Raw genomic sequence first — 27,856 nt, forward strand, 5'->3', positions numbered from 1 at the left:
TGCATTAGGTCTTCATTCAGAGGCGGATTCAGTCAACCGTGTGTCAGGATAATAAAACTTCACCATATATTATTCTGTACTCAACTTTACATAATTTATGTATGTTTGTATTTCAAATTTGGATTGTACACTTCACTGGCTTGAACTCGATGACCCTCCGGATATGTGTGTGGATCTTTTATATGTGTATTAACAATGTTTCAATAAGTCTGGTTAGATATTGATTCATTTCCCACTTACATGTACATTATTTACCTTGTGTGTACTTCAGCTAAGCCATGGCGACAATAGTATCTTTTGTAATAGTTCTGTTACTTTGTTCTGGATACTTTTTACCTGGTTTTACAGGTAAGTTTTTGATGGTTATATTCCTACATGTTAGGACCAAATACTGCAACTTGAAATAATCCGTCTTTTTATACAACTCATATCAGTTTTACTTACATAAACAATTAACTGAGTTGTTATTTAAACGTTACAATTCATTTTGTTTAACCTGATTTATGGAGGAATCCATATTTTCCGTAAAAGAGTCGGGAACAATTTCAATGTACATCTCACTATCTCTAAAAGAACCACTTGCACTCCCTCATCATGCATTTTCATCTCATATATCAAGTGTTATTTATACAATGGCATATTCACGTTTGTCAAGATTTTGATAGACGCTGAAATTCCACCTGTGTTATTTATTTATTTTTCATTTCCATGTCTAGAGTTCGTTTTGTTTTGTCTTCTATTGTAATTATATGGTCATTTTTAATATATAATTATAGGCAGAACGTGTACTATTTTCCCAATGGCGACAACAATGAAAAATACCCTTTTTGAAAATAACGTAGCTTAAACTAACTTTTTTTCGATTAAACCTTCATTTTCCTAGCAAAGTCGTTACAAAACCATTCTATTTTTGTTCTGCTGATGACATACAAATTTTAAAATTTCTGTTAAATGGTTATCAAAGAACATAATTCATTTAAATAGAAAGATGTTGACTTTGTCAGTATTTAAGTAAATATTTTTCAGAGAAAATACGTGTACACGAAGACCAAACTGGAACTCTTGCATGTTCATTCGGTAGATTTTTGGATATATCATTTGCATCTTACTCTGGTGATGCGGTATTCTGCAAAAAAAATGATGTCACCGCTGCCATCAAAGGTCGTTGTCAATGGAAACAAAGATGCATTGTTCGGGCATCTGATACTTATTTTGATGACACTTGCATAGGACCAGATGAAACTCTTGAGATTAATTTTGAATGCAAAGGTATGAACATATGATTGACAGCTTTTACAATCACTTACAGTACTAGATTAATCACAAAGCACCATTGAAAGTTTGGGTTTTTTTTGTTCTCATATCTGCTTTATTAGATTTAAAACATTTCTTATTCCTTTGTTTTCAATTCATTCAACTTTTGAAATCCTTTTTGAAAATAGACTAATTTTCAGCATGGGATTGCCCTGCATATTTCGATTTTTCTATTTCATAATTTCTGTTTGGGGATTTTTTTTAAAGCCAAAGATAAAAAATACAGTACCTGGGCCATTTTCCCAGGATTCTGACAAGTAGGGTCAATGTCGTAGTTGTTAAAATGTTCGAAATTTTCATTTGAACCTGAGGAAAAAACCTAAATGTTCCAAAAATGTAAAATCGGGAAAATCAGGCGGAAAATCAACATCAAAAACCGTAAAAAATGCACTTTTGACTCAAAGTTGAACCCTTATAGCACTTTTCAATGTACAAATGTACGGGAAAGATGGTCCAAATCCTTTGCATCTGTACTAAAGAGGTGAAATGTAAACAACTCGGTATATAATCAATTATCTATCATATGCTTTCAGTTTTGTATTTTTTTTTTGTTTTGTTGTTAACTTGTTAAACACATGTCAGAACTGAAAATGCCATACCGCATGCTAACATCTAATTGAAATGATTAACTCGCCAGGGACTCGTTAATTATTTTGTCGAAATAAAATATTTTTTAACTCGATGAGTAAATAATATCGGGTATATTCATGATTTCCCATTTCAGATGACTGTCTGTACAATATACTTGGTCATGCGTTTTACAATGGTACGCGAAGCGTAACTAAGTCTGGTATAGACTGCCAGAGATGGGACTCTGATACACCACACATTCCCAAATTATGGCCGTCGGGAAAAGGTCACGAAAACTTCTGCAGGAACCCGGATAATGACACTAAACCATGGTGCTATACAACTGACCCTCAAGTCCGATGGGAGTACTGCGAAATAAAAGAATGTGGTAATATGTTAAGTTTTACAAGATTAATAGGTTCTTACATTAGTGAAAATTAAAAATCGGGTTATATTTCACGCATTTGATAAATTCAAGTCTATTTGGCAAGTAGCGGAAAGAGTGAAAAGATAAAGAAATTATCTAAAGAATGAAAGATAACCTTGTTTCTTCCATGAAAAGTATACATTTTTTCGTTTTTTTAGATAGCGCCGCCATTTCTGGAAACATGAAATATCACACTACCACTACTTAGGGTAGGGGACTCAACTCTTACAAATCATTTGAACGTTTGTATTCAGCATCTTACATCAATCCCATGTAAGCATCAACGTAACTTGGACTGATTTCATTCTGTTTTAAACGAAAGCTTGATAGACTGGTGAAATTGAATGTGGTACAAACGTATCACTGGTTTCATGAATTATGCCCCTTACCATAGGTCTACGTCCTTGAGACGTTTCATTGGTTAAGCAAACGAGTTAAGACGAGCTTGCGTGACTACCTCGTCTTACACGGGTTATCTCAACTCGTAAAAGGGATAAAAAAAAAAGGGATAAAAAAAAATGATACAAGGAAGAAACGGTGTTGTAGATATATCTAAGTACATCTAAATCTTATACAACTATAAGAAAGAAATTTTGAAAGAGGGAAAGGTAATTGATTACTTTTAGTCTTCTCTAGCTTATTTCCTATGTTTTCTTTTGTAAATTCCGCTGAGTAATATAGAAGTAAATGTTCCGGAATATGGTGTGGGTTAATTGTTGATCATGTTTATGCATTGCCACATTGTTTTACATTAGGTTTACCGTAGGTTTGCGTATATTGTATATTACAGGGTTATCAGACCTCCCAACGACTACACCGGCTCCAGTGGCACGAGACAAAAACGAACAAGAGAATGACACACCAGGTATTTTATCATATAACATCAATGGACGCCTGTACAAAATAAGTTACATTGAAGGTCAATCGATACACAGTTAAAATTACATACCAACAGGTCAATATTTCAACTTTATATAATTCAAACATTTCTCTGAATAAGCTTGCCTTATGCACATGTACTTGTAGATTATTTTACATCATTAGTACGGGACGTCAGCGACGTCCTATAATGTAGATGATCTGAAACAAGAATGGCACAAAACCTCTCTGTCGGAAAGGACGTTTGATGGAAATAATTATTTCAAATAGGCTTCTGGAACAGGGTTATGTTGCTACAATATTGAACTCATCACTACAGAAGTTTTATGGTCGTCATCATGAATTCGTGGATCGTTACGGTGCATCCATCTGCGTCATGAAAACTGATTTGTTCAACGTGCCATAGTTGATCTTTCCTCTTTCGTCTACCCCGGACTTGACTTTTTGTGCGCAACTCGGCTTGTATTTCTAGAAAACAGAGGACGCTTACCCTACCAGTGCACCTTGTTCATGCTTCCAATTTTTATGTAGTCCGAGTTGCTCAATTGCTTTTTTTACTTTGTGTGTATGATTTTAGTAACTTTATGTGTATGTCGGTTTTCCATGTCTGGTCTTTGTCCCTGGATCACATTCTTTTGATTACCGCTATAACCTTGGGTCTCTTGATTATTCTTTCAAAAAAGTCTGAGTCCCTTGTTAAGACATAAAAAAAACTGATTATACGTTTTACAAATGCACAAACAAAGGACTACTATCAGTTAAGTGACATGCCAGCTCCAGACCAGTTAAAAACTACAAAAAGTTATATCCTCATCGTATATAACATCTGTGTTGAGAACCACGGTACATTATAATTCATACAATAAGGACACAGTCCATGGTATGCCAAAAACTGCTTGTAATTTCTATGTAAAGACCATATTTTTTTTTATTTTATTCGGAGAGGAGGGGTTATTATATTTGGTTAATGTTTTTTTATATCCGTTGTAGTTGCTGTTATCCTGGGGATATTGTTTAGTATACTGGTGACATCTATCGTATTAGTTGCTGTATTATTAATTCTTAAAAGGTGACTATCCATTTGTATATGTTTTAATCAGCAAAATGTCTTCTATTTTAGCGGTTTATGAAAATTATTTAATTGTAGATTTAGTAATGTATATGGGATAATTCGATATCGAAGAAATGCCACTGAATTCTGCGAGGCGCATAAATACTAATCTTTAGTCTTAGATTACTTAATAAATAACCCTAATCACGGCGTCCATTAGAATACGGACTTCCCTACTTCAAACATAATACGAAGTGTGGATGCGAGATGTCTTTTTATATTTCCTCTACTTTCACCACAGGGCTTTGCTTTGTTGTTTATCGTAAATGTGAACACGTTTTTTTTTTTTTGTTTTTTTTTTCTCAGACTTTTGATGCGTTTCTGGGACTGCAGGTACGTACTCAAGTATTTACATTTTCCACTTTGCTATTGGTCTTTATATTCCTTTTCACTTCTTTATGTTACATTTATAGGCGTGGTTATTGTAAGTCTGAGCAACCGGAAACATGCCACAAAACATATGTATATGCAGCACCAGAACATAACACATTAATGGGTCGTGTCAGAAAAATGGTTCGATGGCGAACGAAAGGTGACTCCGGATCTCATGTATTAGCTAGTAACCCTGGATATTCCGCGGTGGATGGGGAGCGCATAGATCCTGTAGATTACGCCAATACTCCTATTATCAAATCACGTGTCTATGAAATGCCTCATGCATCCGGGTTAGAGGATCCCCAGAAAACAGATTACACCAATCTTTACGATGTTCCTAATCGAAATGATCCGTGTACAGATAGACATCAAAATGACTGTGATTCTCACGATTATGAACATCCCGAAGCTCCTAAAATGTGCTCTTCTAAACCAAGTGCAGCAATAAAACCAATACTGAAGAAACCAACCTTAGCCCCAAGACCGTCTCCCAAGCCTCTGCAGCAAAGTGGAGATAAAATATCTTGTGAACTTACACCAAACTATGCTACAGCGGATAAAGTCCCGATGAATTCCGAACATTCTGTTAACAGAGCTGAAGGAAAGGAGTTGAATTATAAAAGTGTACCTACAACGCAAAAAGAAGTTGATAAAAACAGTTCACGGGAAATTATAGATTCACGCGATGAAATTAAGTCTCCTTTGGTTGTGTCCAGTACAAAACAAAACTCAGACAAATTTCAGACTAAAAACAGTCGGATTGAGGAGCCTACATATTCCGAGAAAAGTTTGATGTTGGACAAATTAAAACAATCTAATTCTGTGTCCAATCTAGTTGACAGGTTTAACAAATCGTAGTTTATGGAAATTGTCGGTGTACGTAGACTGTTCAATGAGATTTAAACGCATGTACGTTGAAATGTAGTTAACTTTTTCCTCCTAAAGTAGATAAAGAGATACAATAAAATTGTTTAGTTTGACAAAACGTCGTTCCTAAAGTCTCTAAATGAAAGATATAAATAACTAAATACACTAAGTTAAAAATTTGAATTGACAAAAGACAATAAATTAAACCCTAATTATTGCAGAAAGTTGAAATATCACCGAATGTATTTATAGTGACTTGTAATGTGTGTAAAAGGGTGTGAGAATCAACCTTAATAGCATTGGTAACACATATTGTCTGTAATTTGTATCTATTTTGTTGCATTCTTTAGTCCTACACTGTGTTTATTGATATATTTAACATAGCCTTTTCGTTTAATTAGAGATATACAACATCGAATTCCTCGTCAGCATTTTAACGAAATTAATTATAAGTCAAATAAAATCCAAAAATAAATCAAATAAGAGAAATACTTGAAACCAAACTATCGAAATACCGGAAGTACCGTTCTACCATGTACAATACAAGGAATTTAACGCTTTTGAGTTTGATAATGATACAAATTCAGTTGCAAAATATACGATATAAATCGGGTCAGACATGTCTGACTACTGGGCTGGTGAATACCATCAGGGGTCTTAACAAAAATACCATTCGTATTTATATTTCAAATTCTAGTATAATGCTGTACACGTTTTTCACGGAGTAATCTCTCACCAGTAGCATTAAAACCTAATGCATAGGATGATCTATATCCAAAAAATAAATTGTATACTAGAAGCACTAACAGCTTAGATAATGAGTTTATTTTCTAGTCTTCTGATTTGTAAAGGAGTATAACAGAACTGATTTTAGCTTGTAATAATGAAATGAAATAACAATGATAAAAACAATTTATTCTAAATTAACAAAAAGTGGGTGCCAAAAGAAAATCACTTCGAGGTCTTTTTTTTTTCTTATTTTATTTTGAGATCACGCCTCTGGTAGAGAAAGCTTTAATCACAGTAACTACAAAACTATATTTGTTTTTTTTTTCAAAAATATAAGCTTAAAAGATTGGGTGGAGATTTCATAAGATATAAGATGGTGCAGATAACGTTATTATATTTATTAATGATATCATTTTATCGATGATAAAATTTTGGTAAACTTTATATCAATGTTGTTTTTTTTTTCATTTGCATACAATTGTATAGAGATTCCTCTTGTTATTTAAACCAGGCAAGTCGTTGCACACACGAGCTGTGATATACAAATGCCATATGATGGTACTTGAGATGCACAGTCGTAAAAAAAGCCGGATAATTAACTATCATGAGAAATATGAAATCATTTCTTTTTTTCATAAAATTAAGTATTCAATTTCCGGTTAAAAGTTTATAAAAAAAAATATAATCTCTTCTTGAAGCCTTTCCAACTTGCAGATTTTCCACACTATCTTGATTTTTTTCGGTAATAAGAAAATCAAACATCAGATTTGTTAGGTACGGTCTGATTCTACGTGATTTGACGCATTCAGTTGTGCCCGAAGATGTTCTAGTGTCAAGTCCGTAGCGCATTCAGTTGTGCCCGAAGATGTTCTAGTGTCAAGTCCGTAGCGCATTTAGTTGTGCCCGAAGATGTTCTAGTGTCAAGTCCGTAGCGCATTTAGTTGCAGTTACATTGGGACAAAAGGCAACAATTAAACCAGCGTTTAATCTCAATCCAAAAATAGTAAATATCTTCACATATCACCAGACCAACAAGTGTTAACACACCTTTAAGCAAGCTATGAAAGGCCCCCACTTGTAAAACAATTCAAGGTAACAGAACGATGACAACCCTTCAAATCTAACTAAAAAGTAATAGAACGACATAGAAGCACAATAGTGACCAACACCTGAATGTAGACAGGCGCTTTAAATCTACAGTAGGGTAAACTAGTTTTATAATGCCTTAATGTAAGATCAGAAATAAACTTAAACAACAAACAAACGCAAAATACAATTCACTCAATAGTACACTCAACTATCTCCATGGAATACCTCAACATACACTATTAAGACAATAAGATAAATTTACTTAAAGAATACTCTCTCGCAGTTATACTGAACGCTAGCCCAGAACATATTAAAGAATGCTCTCTCGCAGTTATACTGAACGCTAGCCCAGAACATATTAAAGAATGCTCTCTCGCAGTTATACTGAACGCTAGCCCAGAACATATTAAAGAATGCTCTCTCGCAGTTGTACTGAACGCTAGCCCAGAACATATTAAAGGGTACTCTCTCGCAGTTATAATGAAAGCTAGCCAAGAACATATTAAAGAATGCTCTCTCGCAGTTATACTGAACGCTAGCCCAGAACATATTAAAGGATACTCTCTCGCAGTTATAATGAAAGCTAGGCAGAACAGAGTGACACAACCATCAAAAGTACATGAATTAGAAAGAATTGATGACTACATTTCCAGTGGATTTGAAGTAGCAACATCAAGCGCTACAAAGGCAAGAATTGACGTAGAAAAATATCCAAAAAAAATATTTATTTTTTACGTAGGACGTACGGATGCAATTAGGGGTTCAATATCTCTATTTTCGATGGCAATGTTGAAAGAACAGACAATGATTTGAAAATCATATACTCTTTACAGAAGTTACAAAAAAATCTATAAAAGACGGTTGATAAATCCATCATCGCATAATGTTTGAGAGGAAGTGCTTTATAGACAATATTGCCGTAGAAAATTTGGCAAAAAGGAGCCAATAATGGCCTGGCAATCCCTTTTTATGGAATTCACGTTTTCAAAACCTATGACGACTATCATGTGACTGGTTATTCATTGCAACTATTTAAATCTATATATTCTTATAAACAATCTTCAATCATTGTAACAAATATTTTATAAAAGTATATCTTGAACCAACGTTTCACAGAGGTAAACGAGACACTTTATTACTACTAACGCTAAGTATTTTTATTTTTCTAGTCTCATCATAATTTGGTTTAATATTGCTTTATTTGTAACTACTCAAAATCGAATCATTAAGAAACCAAATATGGATAAAACGATGTTAAAGCCAAGATAGAATTTATTAACATTGAATTTGAAAAATGCCACAAAACATATGTATATGCAGCACCAGAACATAACACATTAATGGGTCGTGTCAGAAAAATGGTTCGATGGCGAACGAAAGGTGACTCCGGATCTCATGTATTAGCTAGTAACCCTGGATATTCCGCGGTGGATGGGGAGCGCATAGATCCTGTAGATTACGCCAATACTCCTATTATCAAATCACGTGTCTATGAAATGCCTCATGCATCCGGGTTAGAGGATCCCCAGAAAACAGATTACACCAATCTTTACGATGTTCCTAATCGAAATGATCCGTGTACAGATAGACATCAAAATGACTGTGATTCTCACGATTATGAACATCCCGAAGCTCCTAAAATGTGCTCTTCTAAACCAAGTGCAGCAATAAAACCAATACTGAAGAAACCAACCTTAGCCCCAAGACCGTCTCCCAAGCCTCTGCAGCAAAGTGGAGATAAAATATCTTGTGAACTTACACCAAACTATGCTACAGCGGATAAAGTCCCGATGAATTCCGAACATTCTGTTAACAGAGCTGAAGGAAAGGAGTTGAATTATAAAAGTGTACCTACAACGCAAAAAGAAGTTGATAAAAACAGTTCACGGGAAATTATAGATTCACGCGATGAAATTAAGTCTCCTTTGGTTGTGTCCAGTACAAAACAAAACTCAGACAAATTTCAGACTAAAAACAGTCGGATTGAGGAGCCTACATATTCCGAGAAAAGTTTGATGTTGGACAAATTAAAACAATCTAATTCTGTGTCCAATCTAGTTGACAGGTTTAACAAATCGTAGTTTATGGAAATTGTCGGTGTACGTAGACTGTTCAATGAGATTTAAACGCATGTACGTTGAAATGTAGTTAACTTTTTCCTCCTAAAGTAGATAAAGAGATACAATAAAATTGTTTAGTTTGACAAAACGTCGTTCCTAAAGTCTCTAAATGAAAGATATAAATAACTAAATACACTAAGTTAAAAATTTGAATTGACAAAAGACAATAAATTAAACCCTAATTATTGCAGAAAGTTGAAATATCACCGAATGTATTTATAGTGACTTGTAATGTGTGTAAAAGGGTGTGAGAATCAACCTTAATAGCATTGGTAACACATATTGTCTGTAATTTGTATCTATTTTGTTGCATTCTTTAGTCCTACACTGTGTTTATTGATATATTTAACATAGCCTTTTCGTTTAATTAGAGATATACAACATCGAATTCCTCGTCAGCATTTTAACGAAATTAATTATAAGTCAAATAAAATCCAAAAATAAATCAAATAAGAGAAATACTTGAAACCAAACTATCGAAATACCGGAAGTACCGTTCTACCATGTACAATACAAGGAATTTAACGCTTTTGAGTTTGATAATGATACAAATTCAGTTGAAAAATATACGATATAAATCGGGTCAGACATGTCTGACTACTGGGCTGGTGAATACCATCAGGGGTCTTAACAAAAATACCATTCGTATTTATATTTCAAATTCTAGTATAATGCTGTACACGTTTTTCACGGAGTAATCTCTCACCAGTAGCATTAAAACCTAATGCATAGGATGATCTATATCCAAAAAATAAATTGTATACTAGAAGCACTAACAGCTTAGATAATGAGTTTATTTTCTAGTCTTCTGATTTGTAAAGGAGTATAACAGAACTGATTTTAGCTTGTAATAATGAAATGAAATAACAATGATAAAAACAATTTATTCTAAATTAACAAAAAGTGGGTGCCAAAAGAAAATCACTTCGAGGTCTTTTTTTTTTCTTATTTTATTTTGAGATCACGCCTCTGGTAGAGAAAGCTTTAATCACAGTAACTACAAAACTATATTTGTTTTTTTTTTTTTTTTTCAAAAATATAAGCTTAAAAGATTGGGTGGAGATTTCATAAGATATAAGATGGTGCAGATAACGTTATTATATTTATTAATGATATCATTTTATCGATGATAAAATTTTGGTAAACTTTATATCAATGTTGTTTTTTTTTTTCATTTGCATACAATTGTATAGAGATTCCTCTTGTTATTTAAACCAGGCAAGTCGTTGCACACACGAGCTGTGATATACAAATGCCATATGATGGTACTTGAGATGCACAGTCGTAAAAAAAGCCGGATAATTAACTATCATGAGAAATATGAAATCATTTCTTTTTTTCATAAAATTAAGTATTCAATTTCCGGTTAAAAGTTTATAAAAAAAAATATAATCTCTTCTTGAAGCCTTTCCAACTTGCAGATTTTCCACACTATCTTGATTTTTTTCGGTAATAAGAAAATCAAACATCAGATTTGTTAGGTACGGTCTGATTCTACGTGATTTGACGCATTCAGTTGTGCCCGAAGATGTTCTAGTGTCAAGTCCGTAGCGCATTCAGTTGTGCCCGAAGATGTTCTAGTGTCAAGTCCGTAGCGCATTTAGTTGTGCCCGAAGATGTTCTAGTGTCAAGTCCGTAGCGCATTTAGTTGCAGTTACATTGGGACAAAAGGCAACAATTAAACCAGCGTTTAATCTCAATCCAAAAATAGTAAATATCTTCACATATCACCAGACCAACAAGTGTTAACACACCTTTAAGCAAGCTATGAAAGGCCCCCACTTGTAAAACAATTCAAGGTAACAGAACGATGACAACCCTTCAAATCTAACTAAAAAGTAATAGAACGACATAGAAGCACAATAGTGACCAACACCTGAATGTAGACAGGCGCTTTAAATCTACAGTAGGGTAAACTAGTTTTATAATGCCTTAATGTAAGATCAGAAATAAACTTAAACAACAAACAAACGCAAAATACAATTCACTCAATAGTACACTCAACTATCTCCATGGAATACCTCAACATACACTATTAAGACAATAAGATAAATTTACTTAAAGAATACTCTCTCGCAGTTATACTGAACGCTAGCCCAGAACATATTAAAGAATGCTCTCTCGCAGTTATACTGAACGCTAGCCCAGAACATATTAAAGAATGCTCTCTCGCAGTTATACTGAACGCTAGCCCAGAACATATTAAAGAATGCTCTCTCGCAGTTGTACTGAACGCTAGCCCAGAACATATTAAAGGGTACTCTCTCGCAGTTATAATGAAAGCTAGCCAAGAACATATTAAAGAATGCTCTCTCGCAGTTATACTGAACGCTAGCCCAGAACATATTAAAGGATACTCTCTCGCAGTTATAATGAAAGCTAGGCAGAACAGAGTGACACAACCATCAAAAGTACATGAATTAGAAAGAATTGATGACTACATTTCCAGTGGATTTGAAGTAGCAACATCAAGCGCTACAAAGGCAAGAATTGACGTAGAAAAATATCCAAAAAAAATATTTATTTTTTACGTAGGACGTACGGATGCAATTAGGGGTTCAATATCTCTATTTTCGATGGCAATGTTGAAAGAACAGACAATGATTTGAAAATCATATACTCTTTACAGAAGTTACAAAAAAATCTATAAAAGACGGTTGATAAATCCATCATCGCATAATGTTTGAGAGGAAGTGCTTTATAGACAATATTGCCGTAGAAAATTTGGCAAAAAGGAGCCAATAATGGCCTGGCAATCCCTTTTTATGGAATTCACGTTTTCAAAACCTATGACGACTATCATGTGACTGGTTATTCATTGCAACTATTTAAATCTATATATTCTTATAAACAATCTTCAATCATTGTAACAAATATTTTATAAAAGTATATCTTGAACCAACGTTTCACAGAGGTAAACGAGACACTTTATTACTACTAACGCTAAGTATTTTTATTTTTCTAGTCTCATCATAATTTGGTTTAATATTGCTTTATTTGTAACTACTCAAAATCGAATCATTAAGAAACCAAATATGGATAAAACGATGTTAAAGCCAAGATAGAATTTATTAACATTGAATTTGAAAAATGCCACAAAACATATGTATATGCAGCACCAGAACATAACACATTAATGGGTCGTGTCAGAAAAATGGTTCGATGGCGAACGAAAGGTGACTCCGGATCTCATGTATTAGCTAGTAACCCTGGATATTCCGCGGTGGATGGGGAGCGCATAGATCCTGTAGATTACGCCAATACTCCTATTATCAAATCACGTGTCTATGAAATGCCTCATGCATCCGGGTTAGAGGATCCCCAGAAAACAGATTACACCAATCTTTACGATGTTCCTAATCGAAATGATCCGTGTACAGATAGACATCAAAATGACTGTGATTCTCACGATTATGAACATCCCGAAGCTCCTAAAATGTGCTCTTCTAAACCAAGTGCAGCAATAAAACCAATACTGAAGAAACCAACCTTAGCCCCAAGACCGTCTCCCAAGCCTCTGCAGCAAAGTGGAGATAAAATATCTTGTGAACTTACACCAAACTATGCTACAGCGGATAAAGTCCCGATGAATTCCGAACATTCTGTTAACAGAGCTGAAGGAAAGGAGTTGAATTATAAAAGTGTACCTACAACGCAAAAAGAAGTTGATAAAAACAGTTCACGGGAAATTATAGATTCACGCGATGAAATTAAGTCTCCTTTGGTTGTGTCCAGTACAAAACAAAACTCAGACAAATTTCAGACTAAAAACAGTCGGATTGAGGAGCCTACATATTCCGAGAAAAGTTTGATGTTGGACAAATTAAAACAATCTAATTCTGTGTCCAATCTAGTTGACAGGTTTAACAAATCGTAGTTTATGGAAATTGTCGGTGTACGTAGACTGTTCAATGAGATTTAAACGCATGTACGTTGAAATGTAGTTAACTTTTTCCTCCTAAAGTAGATAAAGAGATACAATAAAATTGTTTAGTTTGACAAAACGTCGTTCCTAAAGTCTCTAAATGAAAGATATAAATAACTAAATACACTAAGTTAAAAATTTGAATTGACAAAAGACAATAAATTAAACCCTAATTATTGCAGAAAGTTGAAATATCACCGAATGTATTTATAGTGACTTGTAATGTGTGTAAAAGGGTGTGAGAATCAACCTTAATAGCATTGGTAACACATATTGTCTGTAATTTGTATCTATTTTGTTGCATTCTTTAGTCCTACACTGTGTTTATTGATATATTTAACATAGCCTTTTCGTTTAATTAGAGATATACAACATCGAATTCCTCGTCAGCATTTTAACGAAATTAATTATAAGTCAAATAAAATCCAAAAATAAATCAAATAAGAGAAATACTTGAAACCAAACTATCGAAATACCGGAAGTACCGTTCTACCATGTACAATACAAGGAATTTAACGCTTTTGAGTTTGATAATGATACAAATTCAGTTGAAAAATATACGATATAAATCGGGTCAGACATGTCTGACTACTGGGCTGGTGAATACCATCAGGGGTCTTAACAAAAATACCATTCGTATTTATATTTCAAATTCTAGTATAATGCTGTACACGTTTTTCACGGAGTAATCTCTCACCAGTAGCATTAAAACCTAATGCATAGGATGATCTATATCCAAAAAATAAATTGTATACTAGAAGCACTAACAGCTTAGATAATGAGTTTATTTTCTAGTCTTCTGATTTGTAAAGGAGTATAACAGAACTGATTTTAGCTTGTAATAATGAAATGAAATAACAATGATAAAAACAATTTATTCTAAATTAACAAAAAGTGGGTGCCAAAAGAAAATCACTTCGAGGTCTTTTTTTTTTCTTATTTTATTTTGAGATCACGCCTCTGGTAGAGAAAGCTTTAATCACAGTAACTACAAAACTATATTTGTTTTTTTTTTTTTTTTCAAAAATATAAGCTTAAAAGATTGGGTGGAGATTTCATAAGATATAAGATGGTGCAGATAACGTTATTATATTTATTAATGATATCATTTTATCGATGATAAAATTTTGGTAAACTTTATATCAATGTTGTTTTTTTTTTCATTTGCATACAATTGTATAGAGATTCCTCTTGTTATTTAAACCAGGCAAGTCGTTGCACACACGAGCTGTGATATACAAATGCCATATGATGGTACTTGAGATGCACAGTCGTAAAAAAAGCCGGATAATTAACTATCATGAGAAATATGAAATCATTTCTTTTTTTCATAAAATTAAGTATTCAATTTCCGGTTAAAAGTTTATAAAAAAAAATATAATCTCTTCTTGAAGCCTTTCCAACTTGCAGATTTTCCACACTATCTTGATTTTTTTCGGTAATAAGAAAATCAAACATCAGATTTGTTAGGTACGGTCTGATTCTACGTGATTTGACGCATTCAGTTGTGCCCGAAGATGTTCTAGTGTCAAGTCCGTAGCGCATTCAGTTGTGCCCGAAGATGTTCTAGTGTCAAGTCCGTAGCGCATTTAGTTGTGCCCGAAGATGTTCTAGTGTCAAGTCCGTAGCGCATTTAGTTGCAGTTACATTGGGACAAAAGGCAACAATTAAACCAGCGTTTAATCTCAATCCAAAAATAGTAAATATCTTCACATATCACCAGACCAACAAGTGTTAACACACCTTTAAGCAAGCTATGAAAGGCCCCCACTTGTAAAACAATTCAAGGTAACAGAACGATGACAACCCTTCAAATCTAACTAAAAAGTAATAGAACGACATAGAAGCACAATAGTGACCAACACCTGAATGTAGACAGGCGCTTTAAATCTACAGTAGGGTAAACTAGTTTTATAATGCCTTAATGTAAGATCAGAAATAAACTTAAACAACAAACAAACGCAAAATACAATTCACTCAATAGTACACTCAACTATCTCCATGGAATACCTCAACATACACTATTAAGACAATAAGATAAATTTACTTAAAGAATACTCTCTCGCAGTTATACTGAACGCTAGCCCAGAACATATTAAAGAATGCTCTCTCGCAGTTATACTGAACGCTAGCCCAGAACATATTAAAGAATGCTCTCTCGCAGTTATACTGAACGCTAGCCCAGAACATATTAAAGAATGCTCTCTCGCAGTTGTACTGAACGCTAGCCCAGAACATATTAAAGGGTACTCTCTCGCAGTTATAATGAAAGCTAGCCAAGAACATATTAAAGAATGCTCTCTCGCAGTTATACTGAACGCTAGCCCAGAACATATTAAAGGATACTCTCTCGCAGTTATAATGAAAGCTAGGCAGAACAGAGTGACACAACCATCAAAAGTACATGAATTAGAAAGAATTGATGACTACATTTCCAGTGGATTTGAAGTAGCAACATCAAGCGCTACAAAGGCAAGAATTGACGTAGAAAAATATCCAAAAAAAATATTTATTTTTTACGTAGGACGTACGGATGCAATTAGGGGTTCAATATCTCTATTTTCGATGGCAATGTTGAAAGAACAGACAATGATTTGAAAATCATATACTCTTTACAGAAGTTACAAAAAAATCTATAAAAGACGGTTGATAAATCCATCATCGCATAATGTTTGAGAGGAAGTGCTTTATAGACAATATTGCCGTAGAAAATTTGGCAAAAAGGAGCCAATAATGGCCTGGCAATCCCTTTTTATGGAATTCACGTTTTCAAAACCTATGACGACTATCATGTGACTGGTTATTCATTGCAACTATTTAAATCTATATATTCTTATAAACAATCTTCAATCATTGTAACAAATATTTTATAAAAGTATATCTTGAACCAACGTTTCACAGAGGTAAACGAGACACTTTATTACTACTAACGCTAAGTATTTTTATTTTTCTAGTCTCATCATAATTTGGTTTAATATTGCTTTATTTGTAACTACTCAAAATCGAATCATTAAGAAACCAAATATGGATAAAACGATGTTAAAGCCAAGATAGAATTTATTAACATTGAATTTTTGTCAATGGAAAACATGATAAAAATACTGCCTATAAATACTGTTAACATACTGTGAAGTAACGAAGGACCTCAGTGCATGACATAGTAAAAGTGTTAGATCATATATTAATTATCACATGATCCCATGTACACATGTTTATATATAGGTTATATATTGTTTTGATGTGATTTTGCTAGAAAAATGATGGCGCTTCAACTGATAGTTTTCGTTGTACTAAGGTTAAATTCCTTATCTGGTAAGTTAGTTTTCTATATTCTATATTAAAAATTGTGTTTAGTGCAATCATAAATTGTACCCAATTAACAAATTCTTTGTTAACACACTCTCATACCAAATACATAATGTTTTTTTTTTAATAATTTGTAGTTGGCTAAACAGGCCAATGGAATGACTCTATACAAAAATTATAGTTTTTTTTTTCAATTCTATTAAGCAACCGAGACAGTAACAATACCGGAGGGCGAATCCAGGAATCTACAGTGTAGTCCTAATCACGTACTAGATATCAGCAGTGCTAGCTACAAAGGCAATAGTTTATTATGTTCACCAACAGATGTTACATCAAAAGTTAAAGCTATGTGTCAAGAGATGCCGTTTTGTAAAGTAAAAGCTACAGATAAAGTTTTCAAGGATTCCTGTCTATTTTTCAAGGAGTTACTCACGATACGGTTCACGTGTGAAGGTATGATATGACTTCATTAGGAAGTCAGAGAATGTGCCATAAATGGGACATAAAAGTGTGTTTATAGAGAGCACTGTTAAAGTTTTTCTTGAAAGTAGATTTCTCTCATCGTTTAAAACCATACCAAATAAGAATATAGAAACCGGATGCCTTGACATTATTTAAGATATAACTGGGGCGGATCCAGACAATTTAAAAAGGAGGGGTTCCAGCGGGGTTCTTCAGAAGAGGGAGCGCTAGGACAATAGTTGCCATTTTTTACATTATGAATTTGGTGTATTATAATCAGAAGACTTCAGTTTAAATGTTAGGTTTTTTTTATATCATTAGAGATTTATGCATCAACTGTGCCAACATCTTCGAACTTCAACACGACTTCCTCTACTGACAGGCTAACCTCAGATAAAGGAGGTTTGTAAGAGTCATGTCTGATCATGTTTTAATGTTGCATACAGCCTATGTAGATTTATCTGCTTATCTTTCATATGAATGAATGTTCTTAACGTTCTTTACATTACATCGATTGCTTGGTACTGATTTTTTTATATTGAGTTCGGTTGTTAATTCAAACTTAAAAACCTTTAAAACTTAAAGTAGATTTCTTACATTTTTTCTGTGTGCTGAATCTATTCTGTGGTTATAGTCAAATTAGTTGAATATGTATGTTGTAAACTTTCATCTCTGCGTGCCATCAATGAATTCAACTTCGGAAATTTGAATAAGCATTTTGCTATAAAATTTCTCTGAAGTTTTTTAATGCTTTATGCTGATTTTTTTCTGGTGCATGTGTTTTCATCCAGTTATTGGCAATAAGACAATCGACAACGTAATTTTACCTGTACAGAAGGATAGTCATTCGAGTAAGAATATTCCTTCAGCTGATTCAGTGATGTTTTTTAATTTCAAAACTTTGCATGCATATCTTTTATATCGCAGGACTTTTAGATAAACTTCAAAGAAAATTAAAAAGTTGGGTATAAATCGTATTATGTGTCCAAACAAAAGCAAAAAAAATGTGAATATACTTAATATTTAAAAAAAAAAAGAATTTGAAAAAGGGAAGAAAACGTTTGATAAATTAAGGCTTTTTACAGAGTTTGAAAAAGTATTTGGAATGTATGTAATATGTTATATTATTTAACACTACAACTGGCTACTTTTCCTGTTTAGTCAGTGGAAACACCTTGAAGAGCTTGCATTCTTGGTAATATTGTAACAAGCAATTGTTGAATAAATATTTATTCTGTTGTTAAAAAAAGTTGAGTATCTTTTAGTTATCAAATATCTGGAAATCTAGAAATTGGCCCATATTTTTTTTAATTTGATATTGTTACAGGTAACGATACCATCGGAATTGTGATTGGATGTTTGTTTGGAATCGTTATCTTGGTCATACTAACAGTTGCATTCATTATATTCAGGTATGTTTAGAGTAGTTACAGCTTCATGTTAGTTACAAAGTAACAAACGACTCATATCAATAATTCTAATAGAAATTTGCTGAACTATTGAATTTCACCTGCTTTCGTGGAAAATTTTATAATTTTATCAACTTTATGGTATCCATACCATGATTACACCCTTCCCTGTTCAAGTTAAGTTTGCCTGTGCATAGATCCTAGCCGACAGCTGTACTAGGAGAGAGAATGCTGCATTGATATATTCATTACAGTTATCTCCCTCCAGAGGAATATATGACATAGTTTAAAAAGTTGTACAAGCCATACAAATGATAAGACAGGTATATATGCCAACTGACTGCCTTAGTAAACCAACAAATCCTGTCACGATCTGTCAAATAATAATTGTAGTCGACACGCCTGGCAAGACCATTTACACCCTTTTTAGTTCACCTGGCCGAAGGCCATGTGAGCTACTGACTGTCATCACTTGGCGTCGTCTTTCGTCGTCGTCGTTAACAATTTTTCAAAAATCTTCTCCGCTGAAACTACTTGACCAATTGGAACTGATGTGGAGATTTTTGATCCGTCAAAAAAAAACATGGCCGCCGTTACTAAAAATAGAACATAGGGGTCAGACAGTAGTTTTTCATATATATATATCTCCAAAACTGTTAAGTTTAGCTAAATTCTGACGCGTAAAAATGTTCAGCATGGTGAGCTCTATCTGTGGTCAAATTTTCCTTTTAACCAATTAAGCCATTTTGGAATTATTGCCATTTTTCAACGTTTTTTTGTCTTTTTTGCTATTTTTAATCTTATTTCTTTCAAAAATCTTCTCCTCTGACACTACTTGGCCAATTGGAACCAAACATGGTATGTATGTTTTTTTAGGGTATTCTGCATAGCACTGATGTGGAGACTTTTGATCCGTCGAAAAACATGGCCGCCGTTACTAAAAATATAACATAGGGGTCATACAATAGTTTTTCACATATATCTCCAAAGCCATTAGGTTTAACTAAATTCTGATTTGGGTAATAGTGTTCAGCATGATGATATCTGTAGTCAAATTTTCGTTATTGCCCTTTTCAACGTCTTTTGCCATTTTTAATGTTATTTCTTTAAAAAAATCTTCTCCTCTGACATTACTTGACCAATTGAAACCAAACTTAGGGTGGATGTTTCTTGGGGTATCCTGCATAGAACTGAAGTGGGGATTATCTATCCGCCAAAAAACCAATGCTGCCGTTAATAAAAATAGAACATAGGGGTCAAACAGTAATTTTTCGCATATTTTACCTCCAAAATCGTTAGGTTTAGCCAAATTCTTTCAATTTGCTGAAATGATCCTTATTTTAAGGCCTAAAAAAGTCTCCAGGGATTATTGCCCTTGAATGGTGAAGAATTACCAGGTGAGCGATTCAGGCTCCTGGGAGCCTGTTGTTACATTTCTTTTGTGTATATACAACATATAAAAGTAGCATTTTGTAAAATTTTGTTTATAATTATAAACCTTTACTATAAAATTCCTGTAATGCAGTGAATAGTTCCTGAGAAATTTATTTGTACAACAAATAATCTTTTTGATACTCTCTCGGGAGCTATTCATGATATACTATTATTATAAAGGTTATTTTTTTTGTGTGTGTAAAAGATCAAAACACAGAAAAAAGGGAGAATCAACCGAGAGCGAACATTTCGAGATCATTCCAACCAATTCTGTTCGGGGATTAGATATATCACCTGGTTCTACTGGAAGACCTGTTCACCACCCTACTCCTATGTGTGGATACGAGAACGGCAGTTACGGTGTAAACAGTACAGCATGTCGGTTTGTTCACGATAATACAATCTCCAAAGTTGCTGTTGATAATATGTATAGTGTATCGAATATGTCTATCCCTCCTCCTTCGTATGATCTAGTTAGAGAAAACAGTTACCCAGTAAATGATTACCAGTCTGCCAACAATAAAGGAGACCCATTAACAGATTCTAATGAAACAGGTCATGTGTCTTCAAATAAAAATACACATTCTGTTCAGTGTGTTAGTTATGACATTCCAAATACTGAATTTGACAAATCGAATGCTGGTTTGAGTATTTATGAAGAAAGACTTGATTACGACACCCCATGTCGCTCTGCTGTTGGTTATTCACATGTACATGGACCGCATGCTAAAATAAACCCACATATGGATGGAATAAGTACTTATGTTGTTCCTGTAAAACAGGAACTTCGTGCGACAAACGAAAATATCTACGTAAACCAAGATTTTGGAAAAAGTGCCGTGACTGACGAAAATAATTCTTCGGACTTAAAGCCGCTTACTTCAAACATGGAAATACAAAACTATAAACAATATGTCAACATTGAATGCAGGAACAAGTCAAGAAATGTAGACAATAAGGAGGAAAACGTCCGAAACCAGAGATATATGCCGATGTTATTTGGTATGAAATCGGTCTATTCAGCCCACACAGAGGAGGATATGTACGTCCCAATTATGTCACCTTCATTAGTCGACACTCAGTCAAAGGAAACTTATCAGTATTAAACCAACGGAAGTACTTATACTTACTGTCGTACAATGTAAATTATGATATCTTATATATAATATGTTATTAAGGTTCTTTTAAACACGATTTTAATGTAACCATATCGCTTTAATCACATGCGCTAAATCATCTAGCTTTTCTTCGGTGCAATGCACTTTTATATATATATATATATATTTATGGAAAAACACTAGTAAAACACCGAAAAGATACTACTCGCACTCACTCATAACATTTTGTAATATTACTCTTTTTAAATCTCATCGTCATTTGGTAATATTTTTATAGAACAGACAAATGTTCCTGAATATAATGTTGAGAATCATGTGTAGTAGCATTCTGTTATTCCTAATTATATGAAAGTCAAGTATTCTTTTTAATGTGTAAAGAAGCATGCACTGTACCAATAGTCAAGACAAAACGTATTTCGGGGACACTTAAGTGTTAGAACATTCCGGAAAAATATTGAGTTAAAGCAATATTAGAAAATACAACAAAACATTAAAGAATGTTATTATTTGACTCGCAAAATCCATTTTGATATCTAAAAAGATAAAAAAAAAAAAGTGTTATTTTTTTTTTTAATTTGTTCAGTATTGTCCGTCAGAAAGTTTGAATCTACTCAAAGAAACTGCTCGGCGGAATTTCATTAAATTTGGAAGGTAGTAGGGTCACTATATGTTGTTATGCTTAATTCATGAAAATTCTATCCTTTTTTTTAAGTCTTGCGCTGTGTACCTTCTGAGCAGCTCTCTGAAACTTCAAACAGAATATTTCATGAAACTTTGTAGATAAGTAAAGACATGCACCATATGTATTGTATGAGCGGAATGATCAATCTCAAAATATCCTAAGATATACCACCAGGTTTTACTTACTTGCAGTGTGACGAGTGTCGGAGCAGAACAAGTTTACGCTTCCGGAGTACCTTGTGTGATCCCTTTTTATTGTCGCTGGCAGGGCAGAATAAGTTTACCCTTCCGGTGTACCTAATGTCACCCCTATTTATTGTGGAAGTTCATATTGCAGTTGTTTCTTTATGTTTTGTTTACCGTATCTTCAGTTTTATGTTATTGTATTTCATTGTTTACATTATCGATGATCATCTCTGCTTACCGTTTTGGCGTTGACGCGATGTATTGGATTATTATATCTTCTATTTCAGACGCGCTGTACATATAAGTTAGAAAATACTCGAGTCTGAGAATATTTTTAATACCATGATAACCCCAAAGTCTTTGAAATAGATGACATCACAAACAGTTAAAATTTTCTCAGACATTTTTATTTAAATTGGTTGGGGGAGGGTGTTTTGTTTTGTTTGTTTGTTTGTTTGTTTTTTTTTTTTTGCCGATAATTCATAAACTACTAAAACAGTTTATCAGTATGACTTATTTGAAACTTCGGAACAGAATCTAATGGAACTTGGTAGATATGTTAAATGACCTGTAATTTTTTTTTTTTTTTTTTTTTTTTTTGCAATATGTGTGCACTACAGCTTCACTTTTGATTTCTTCCTTAAACGTGTATTTGCGTTTAACTACTAGATGTACATCTGAGAAGAGGTAGCAGACATACGTTTTTATTAAATAAAACTTAATGTATTTTTACGTGTCTGGCAAATTCTGTTTTATATTAAGGACTTGACTACTTACATGACACATGATACACTGTCATACATGGTACTGAGTCATGTGACGTTATATCTTTCCGAATCCAATTAAGTACCGATTAGTGATCTCTTTATCCGATAGAAGTGAGTATGGACTTCAGGATACTTTGTCTTATTTGTATAATACCAAAGCTTTTACATGGTAAGTTTTCAAGTTTTATTGCCAATTGCAACTGTTCAAAGCGTTATTTATCAGTATCTATTTTCATATTCGAAAGTAACCAAAAACTCTTGAACTTTACAAAAAATGCCTTGGTAAAGATGATCATACGTAAAAACAAGTTTTCTTTTTCGAATTCATAAAGAATGTTATATATATATATATATATATTAGCATTACACTTGCTTTATACAAACAATTTCTGTTTTGTGGTAGTATGTTTAAACAACCATTACAGAAATTTGTCTTTTTTTTTCTTGGTACATTAGGTGCAAACATAATAGTAAGGGAAGAACAAACAAAAGTTTTAAGGTGTATGAATGGCCGTGTAATAAATGTTCAATATGCTAAGTACGAAGGCAGACCTATTTACTGTAGCAAGAATGAGGTTACCTCAATTGTTCAGACTCTGTGTCAAGGACAGACTAGCTGTACTCTCAAGGCCACCGATGAGGTATATACGGACTCATGTGCGATGGCCAATGAGGTACTGACAGTACGGTACAACTGCAACACACCAATCGTTACATTAGGAGTATCCTCCACTCCAATTGAGGTTACTACACTCGAACAAGACATTGGTAAATATTACACTTATTTTGTTAAAATATAAATATTATTCTTAGAGTGAGTGAATCATTATTTTTAATCCAGAGTCGGTGTTGATTTGTTCTGTTTTAAACGGTGTTGAATAAATTCCGTTGATTGAATGAAAATTACTAAATAATTCAATTTATCTTTTTTTTATCATGGACCAGTAATTAATTATAGGTCTCTGTTTTTATCAACCATTTTGAATAGACTTGTTTTTATCAACCATTTTGAATAGACTGCTTGCATTTTTCGGTAGACAATTGCTTCTACGGATTACAAGAAACAACCTTCTACAATGGCACTACTAGTACAACAGTATCAGGGAGAACATGTCAAAGATGGGATGCTCAGACACCGCATATTCCACAACACTGGCCTGTAGGTGAAGGTCATGAGAATTTTTGTAGAAGTCCAGATGGAGACGGCAGGCCATGGTGTTATACTGTTGACCCTACACGAAGATGGGAATATTGTAATATTTCACAATGTGGTATGAGACATTCTAATTAGTGTATTGTCACGTGCTTATTCTAATAAATCTAAATCATAAGTTGGTTCAAACGTTGAGTTTGTACAAAGTAAGTTCCATATGCCAAACATGGCACGGAAGTACACACAACTTTATGAATTAAGGTAGAGGTAACTTACATATATGTGTAATATGCTGAAAAAAAACGCGGCATACATGATACTTAAAAGGACTAGATAGTTATTTTTATTGAAGAAATTTTGTAATAGTATTCTACAGTGTCAGTAATAAGGCTGACACTGTCTTTCATCTGCATTTTTGGCTTTTATTGTAACTCTTCTCTTTATGTTTTAGCGTTTGGAAACGGTAATAATACAACCACGGAAACAACAATACAAACACGAGGTTCTATGCAAAACAACATTGGAAGCAAAAATGGTAAGATTCTGTGTGACTATATTGCATGGAAGATTCTGTGTGACTATATTGCATGGAAGATTCTGTGTGTTTATATTGCATTGAAAATTCTGTGTGATTATATTGCATTGAAGATTCTGTGTGACTATATTGCATTGAAGATTCTATGTGACTATATTGCAGGGAAGATTCTGTGTGTTTATATTGCATGGAAGATTCTGTGTGACTGTATTGCATAGAAGATTCTGTGTGTTTATATTGCATGGAAGATTCTGTGTGACTATATTGCATTGAAGATTCTGTGTGACTATATTGCATGGAAGTTTCTGTATGTTTATGTTTCATGGAATATTCTGTATGTTTATGTTTCATGGAATATTCTGTATGTTTATATTGTATCATAGTGTGACGAAGCTATTGGCCAACAAGACTGCACACAAATACTTATTTACACGCTTGTTTGTAAAGCCTCCTATAACATTGTAAACCATACTTATTGGTATTATATGTTTATTGCAAGCACCAGAAAAGATTTAATTGTGTAATGGTCATGATATGGCGTTTACTGTTGTCCCAAATCATTTTAGGGGGACTAGGTGCTGTCTCTATCCGTTTGTCCTTTATTTTGTCTTCTACAATGTCCACCTGGTCCATGCTCCCAGTTTTTAGTGGAGTCCGAGTTGCTCATTTGTATGTATGATTTTAGTTACTATATGTTCTTTGTTGTATATGTCTGTTTTCCATGTCTGGTTTTGTCCCTGGATTACATTCTTTTAATTACCTCTATATCCTTGGTTCTCTTGATTACTCTTCCATGTCTGGTCTTTGTCCCTGGATTACATTCTTTTAATTACCACTATAACCTTGGTTCCCTTGATTACTCTTTAAAAGTAGTATTACTTTGATATGCTGTTAATTATTCTGGCATTTTAGACACACATAAAGGAAACATTATATTTTGGTATTTTCTTTCTTTTTCAGTGATGATTGTAGCCTTAATAGGAGGTTGTATTGTTGGACTCATTGTTACAGCAGTCATAATTATAGCAGTATACCGTCGGTATGAGTTAATGAATTACTATTACGACTGTGTTGTCTAATTGTAAATAATTAGAATTTAACTTACTAACCTCACAAATTCACATCTTATTAACACAAAATAAAACTTTTTCTTGATTTAGAGATTAGTTAATAGTGTCCATTTTTATGTATTTCAAGTTTTTAGAGTAACCAATGCAATAACATTTTACATTTATTAACAGGCGGTCAAAGGGGAAGGTTGATACCCTATACACTGATCATGAAACAATAAATACTAGACCACAGAGTGATGAACAAATTGCCTTTCAAAATAGACAGCAAACTATGGGATATACAAATAACATATATCAAAAGTCAAATGAAATTTCTTCACAAGAGACAAAACTTAAGACATTATATGATACAGAATACAGCTACGTCGATGAAGCTAGTATGCCAACATCAGATAATTTACCATCACAGTATGACGTTGCAAGAGAACAGAATTCTGTAGTGTTGAAAAATGGAACAGGTCGTTATAACTTTGCTCACTATTTTGAAACAACGTATGATAAACCCAAAACAAACACCCGAACTACTACTGATAATGGATATACAACGCCGAATAAAGTTGTATGCGTGTCTTCAAAATGTCAAAGCTGTCTTGGTGGTAAGGAAGAAAAAGTTTACGAGAATGAAGATTTGGGAATCGAAACGAAAGTATCCAAGACATTAGACTACATAACCGATATTTCAGAGAAAGTCCGAAAGGAAAATCCATACGCCAATGTTACCAGTAGTAACGGTGGTAAATATTTGTATGATCATACAAGTAAAGATCAACGATATATGCCAATGACATATGGTTCTTCTACCCAGTCCAACACAGAAGACAATGTATATGTCCCTGTTATGTCTCCTTCATACCAGGGGTTAAAGTCGGATGTCTTTGATGACACATACCGGTACTAAACAATTATAGATATATCAAAAAAAGATTGCTTATAGATATCCCGTTTCATTTTATAGAGTATTTAGAAATATTTGAATGAAATAAGCGTTTCCGAACTATATTTCGTTTCGAGTAAATAAAAAAATATCCATAACGGCGCAAACCTTCCATTCTCAGTCTGAAGGTATCTACTGTTTTTAATTAAAGTAATACGCCGGGGTATTTGAAAGACCATTATGCATATCCGTTATCTTTTCCTCGGAAAGTTTAAGGAGGATCATCTGAAGCATGTAATTACACTAATACTCATCATCATTGACTTTTTATTTATCTTTTATTAGTCCAATTCTAAAGTATGCCGACTATGTTTGGGACAATTGTACTTAGCAAGACTCTGACATAGAAGCGACTTATATACCACTTGTCTAAGACAAACTACATCACATCTTAAACTTTACTTGGAACTTGGCCTTGAAAAAAACGATAGAAGAAAATAATATTTCGGTATTGTTACGACTCTTGTCAAGAGTAGTTTTGTTTATTTTTTTCGCTTTTAAGCTATGGAATTAACTCGATGATACTCTTATTTTTTTTATATTTTTCTCCCTATATGTTACTATTTCTTTTATTTTTAACTCGTTGTACTGCTTCATAAAGTTCTTTTGTGAACGGTTAAAAATTGCAACAAAGAGCCTATTAGACTTGCGCATGGTGTAAAATTTTAGGTTAAATTCAATATACAACAATTTCTACCATGAAAATTCCACATTTGCCTTCACATGCGTCATGTCCAACGTTTCCCTTTTGGTCCGACACGGTCTCACTTTTTGGGTTGTTTTGTCAAAGTCCTGATTGAAACTCGGTAACACTCGGTAGACAGATTATGTTCGCTCTTCAAAGTTTGACTTTCATCTGTAAGCCAACAAAGGTGCAAAATAGCTGTTTAATAAATTTTGAAACTTGTCCTAAGTGATGTTCATATTTTAACTACTATGTCCAAAACATGACGACCGAGCGAAACAATTTTATAGGATTAAATGTACATTGAATGCCTTTAATAGACAGCAGTTTCCGCTGACTGGAAATTTTGATATTGTTTCTACAGAACAACTTTAAAAAGTAAAGCGATTTTTGACAACGAATTTTTTTTAGTGTTTATCAATAGGTAAATCGTAATTATATGTTTGAAAAGGTCAAAAGTACTTTTGTTTTACATTAAAGATATTCGCTGCTAATAATTTTAGAATTTTCACCTCGAAGTGAATATTTATAATTAAACCTAAAATGACACACAGCTGATATAGCTTTCAAACACATTACCGTATTTACATAAAAAAAATTAAGCGTAACATTTTGCTGTTTTTAAATATAACTGTTTTAGCCAAAAAAAGCTTCCTGTGTCGAAATCTATACCAGCCGCCTAGATATATTTGTAACCACATTAAAAA

The 27,856-nt window shown here is 33.5% G+C and overlaps 2 protein-coding genes across 3 annotated transcripts; both read left to right on the top strand.

Moving 5' to 3' along the window:
• Positions 1 to 27,550, top strand: LOC148618519 (uncharacterized). The gene is made up of 16 exons (XM_088576853.1): positions 1 to 348; positions 1,027 to 1,269; positions 2,039 to 2,272; positions 3,102 to 3,176; positions 4,181 to 4,259; positions 4,715 to 5,533; positions 7,661 to 8,103; positions 8,682 to 9,371; positions 11,546 to 12,019; positions 12,598 to 13,287; positions 15,460 to 15,878; positions 23,072 to 23,537; positions 23,807 to 24,040; positions 24,374 to 24,457; positions 25,418 to 25,496; positions 25,699 to 27,550. The coding sequence occupies exons 1-16, from the start codon at positions 279 to 281 to the stop codon at positions 26,426 to 26,428; spliced, it is 5,829 nt and encodes a 1,942-aa protein (XP_088432979.1). The 5' UTR covers positions 1 to 278; the 3' UTR covers positions 26,429 to 27,550.
• Positions 16,311 to 22,734, top strand: LOC148618520 (uncharacterized). 2 transcript variants are annotated; one of them, XM_088577541.1, is made up of 5 exons: positions 16,573 to 16,718; positions 16,917 to 17,165; positions 17,496 to 17,576; positions 18,502 to 18,586; positions 20,223 to 22,734. In XM_088577541.1, the coding sequence occupies exons 1-5, from the start codon at positions 16,664 to 16,666 to the stop codon at positions 21,121 to 21,123; spliced, it is 1,371 nt and encodes a 456-aa protein (XP_088433667.1). In that variant the 5' UTR covers positions 16,573 to 16,663; the 3' UTR covers positions 21,124 to 22,734. The 2 variants fall into 2 exon arrangements, with proteins under 2 accessions (XP_088433669.1, XP_088433667.1); XM_088577543.1 differs by lacking the exon at positions 17,496 to 17,576 and having other exon boundaries at positions 16,311 to 16,718.
• Positions 27,551 to 27,856: the final 306 nt, after the last annotated feature.

Source organism: Perna viridis, chromosome 4 (assembly GCF_037379345.1).
Source record: "Perna viridis isolate PV_CMFRI_1.1 ecotype Kerala chromosome 4, ASM3737934v1, whole genome shotgun sequence".
In the NCBI taxonomy this organism is placed as follows: domain Eukaryota; kingdom Metazoa; phylum Mollusca; class Bivalvia; order Mytilida; family Mytilidae; genus Perna; species Perna viridis.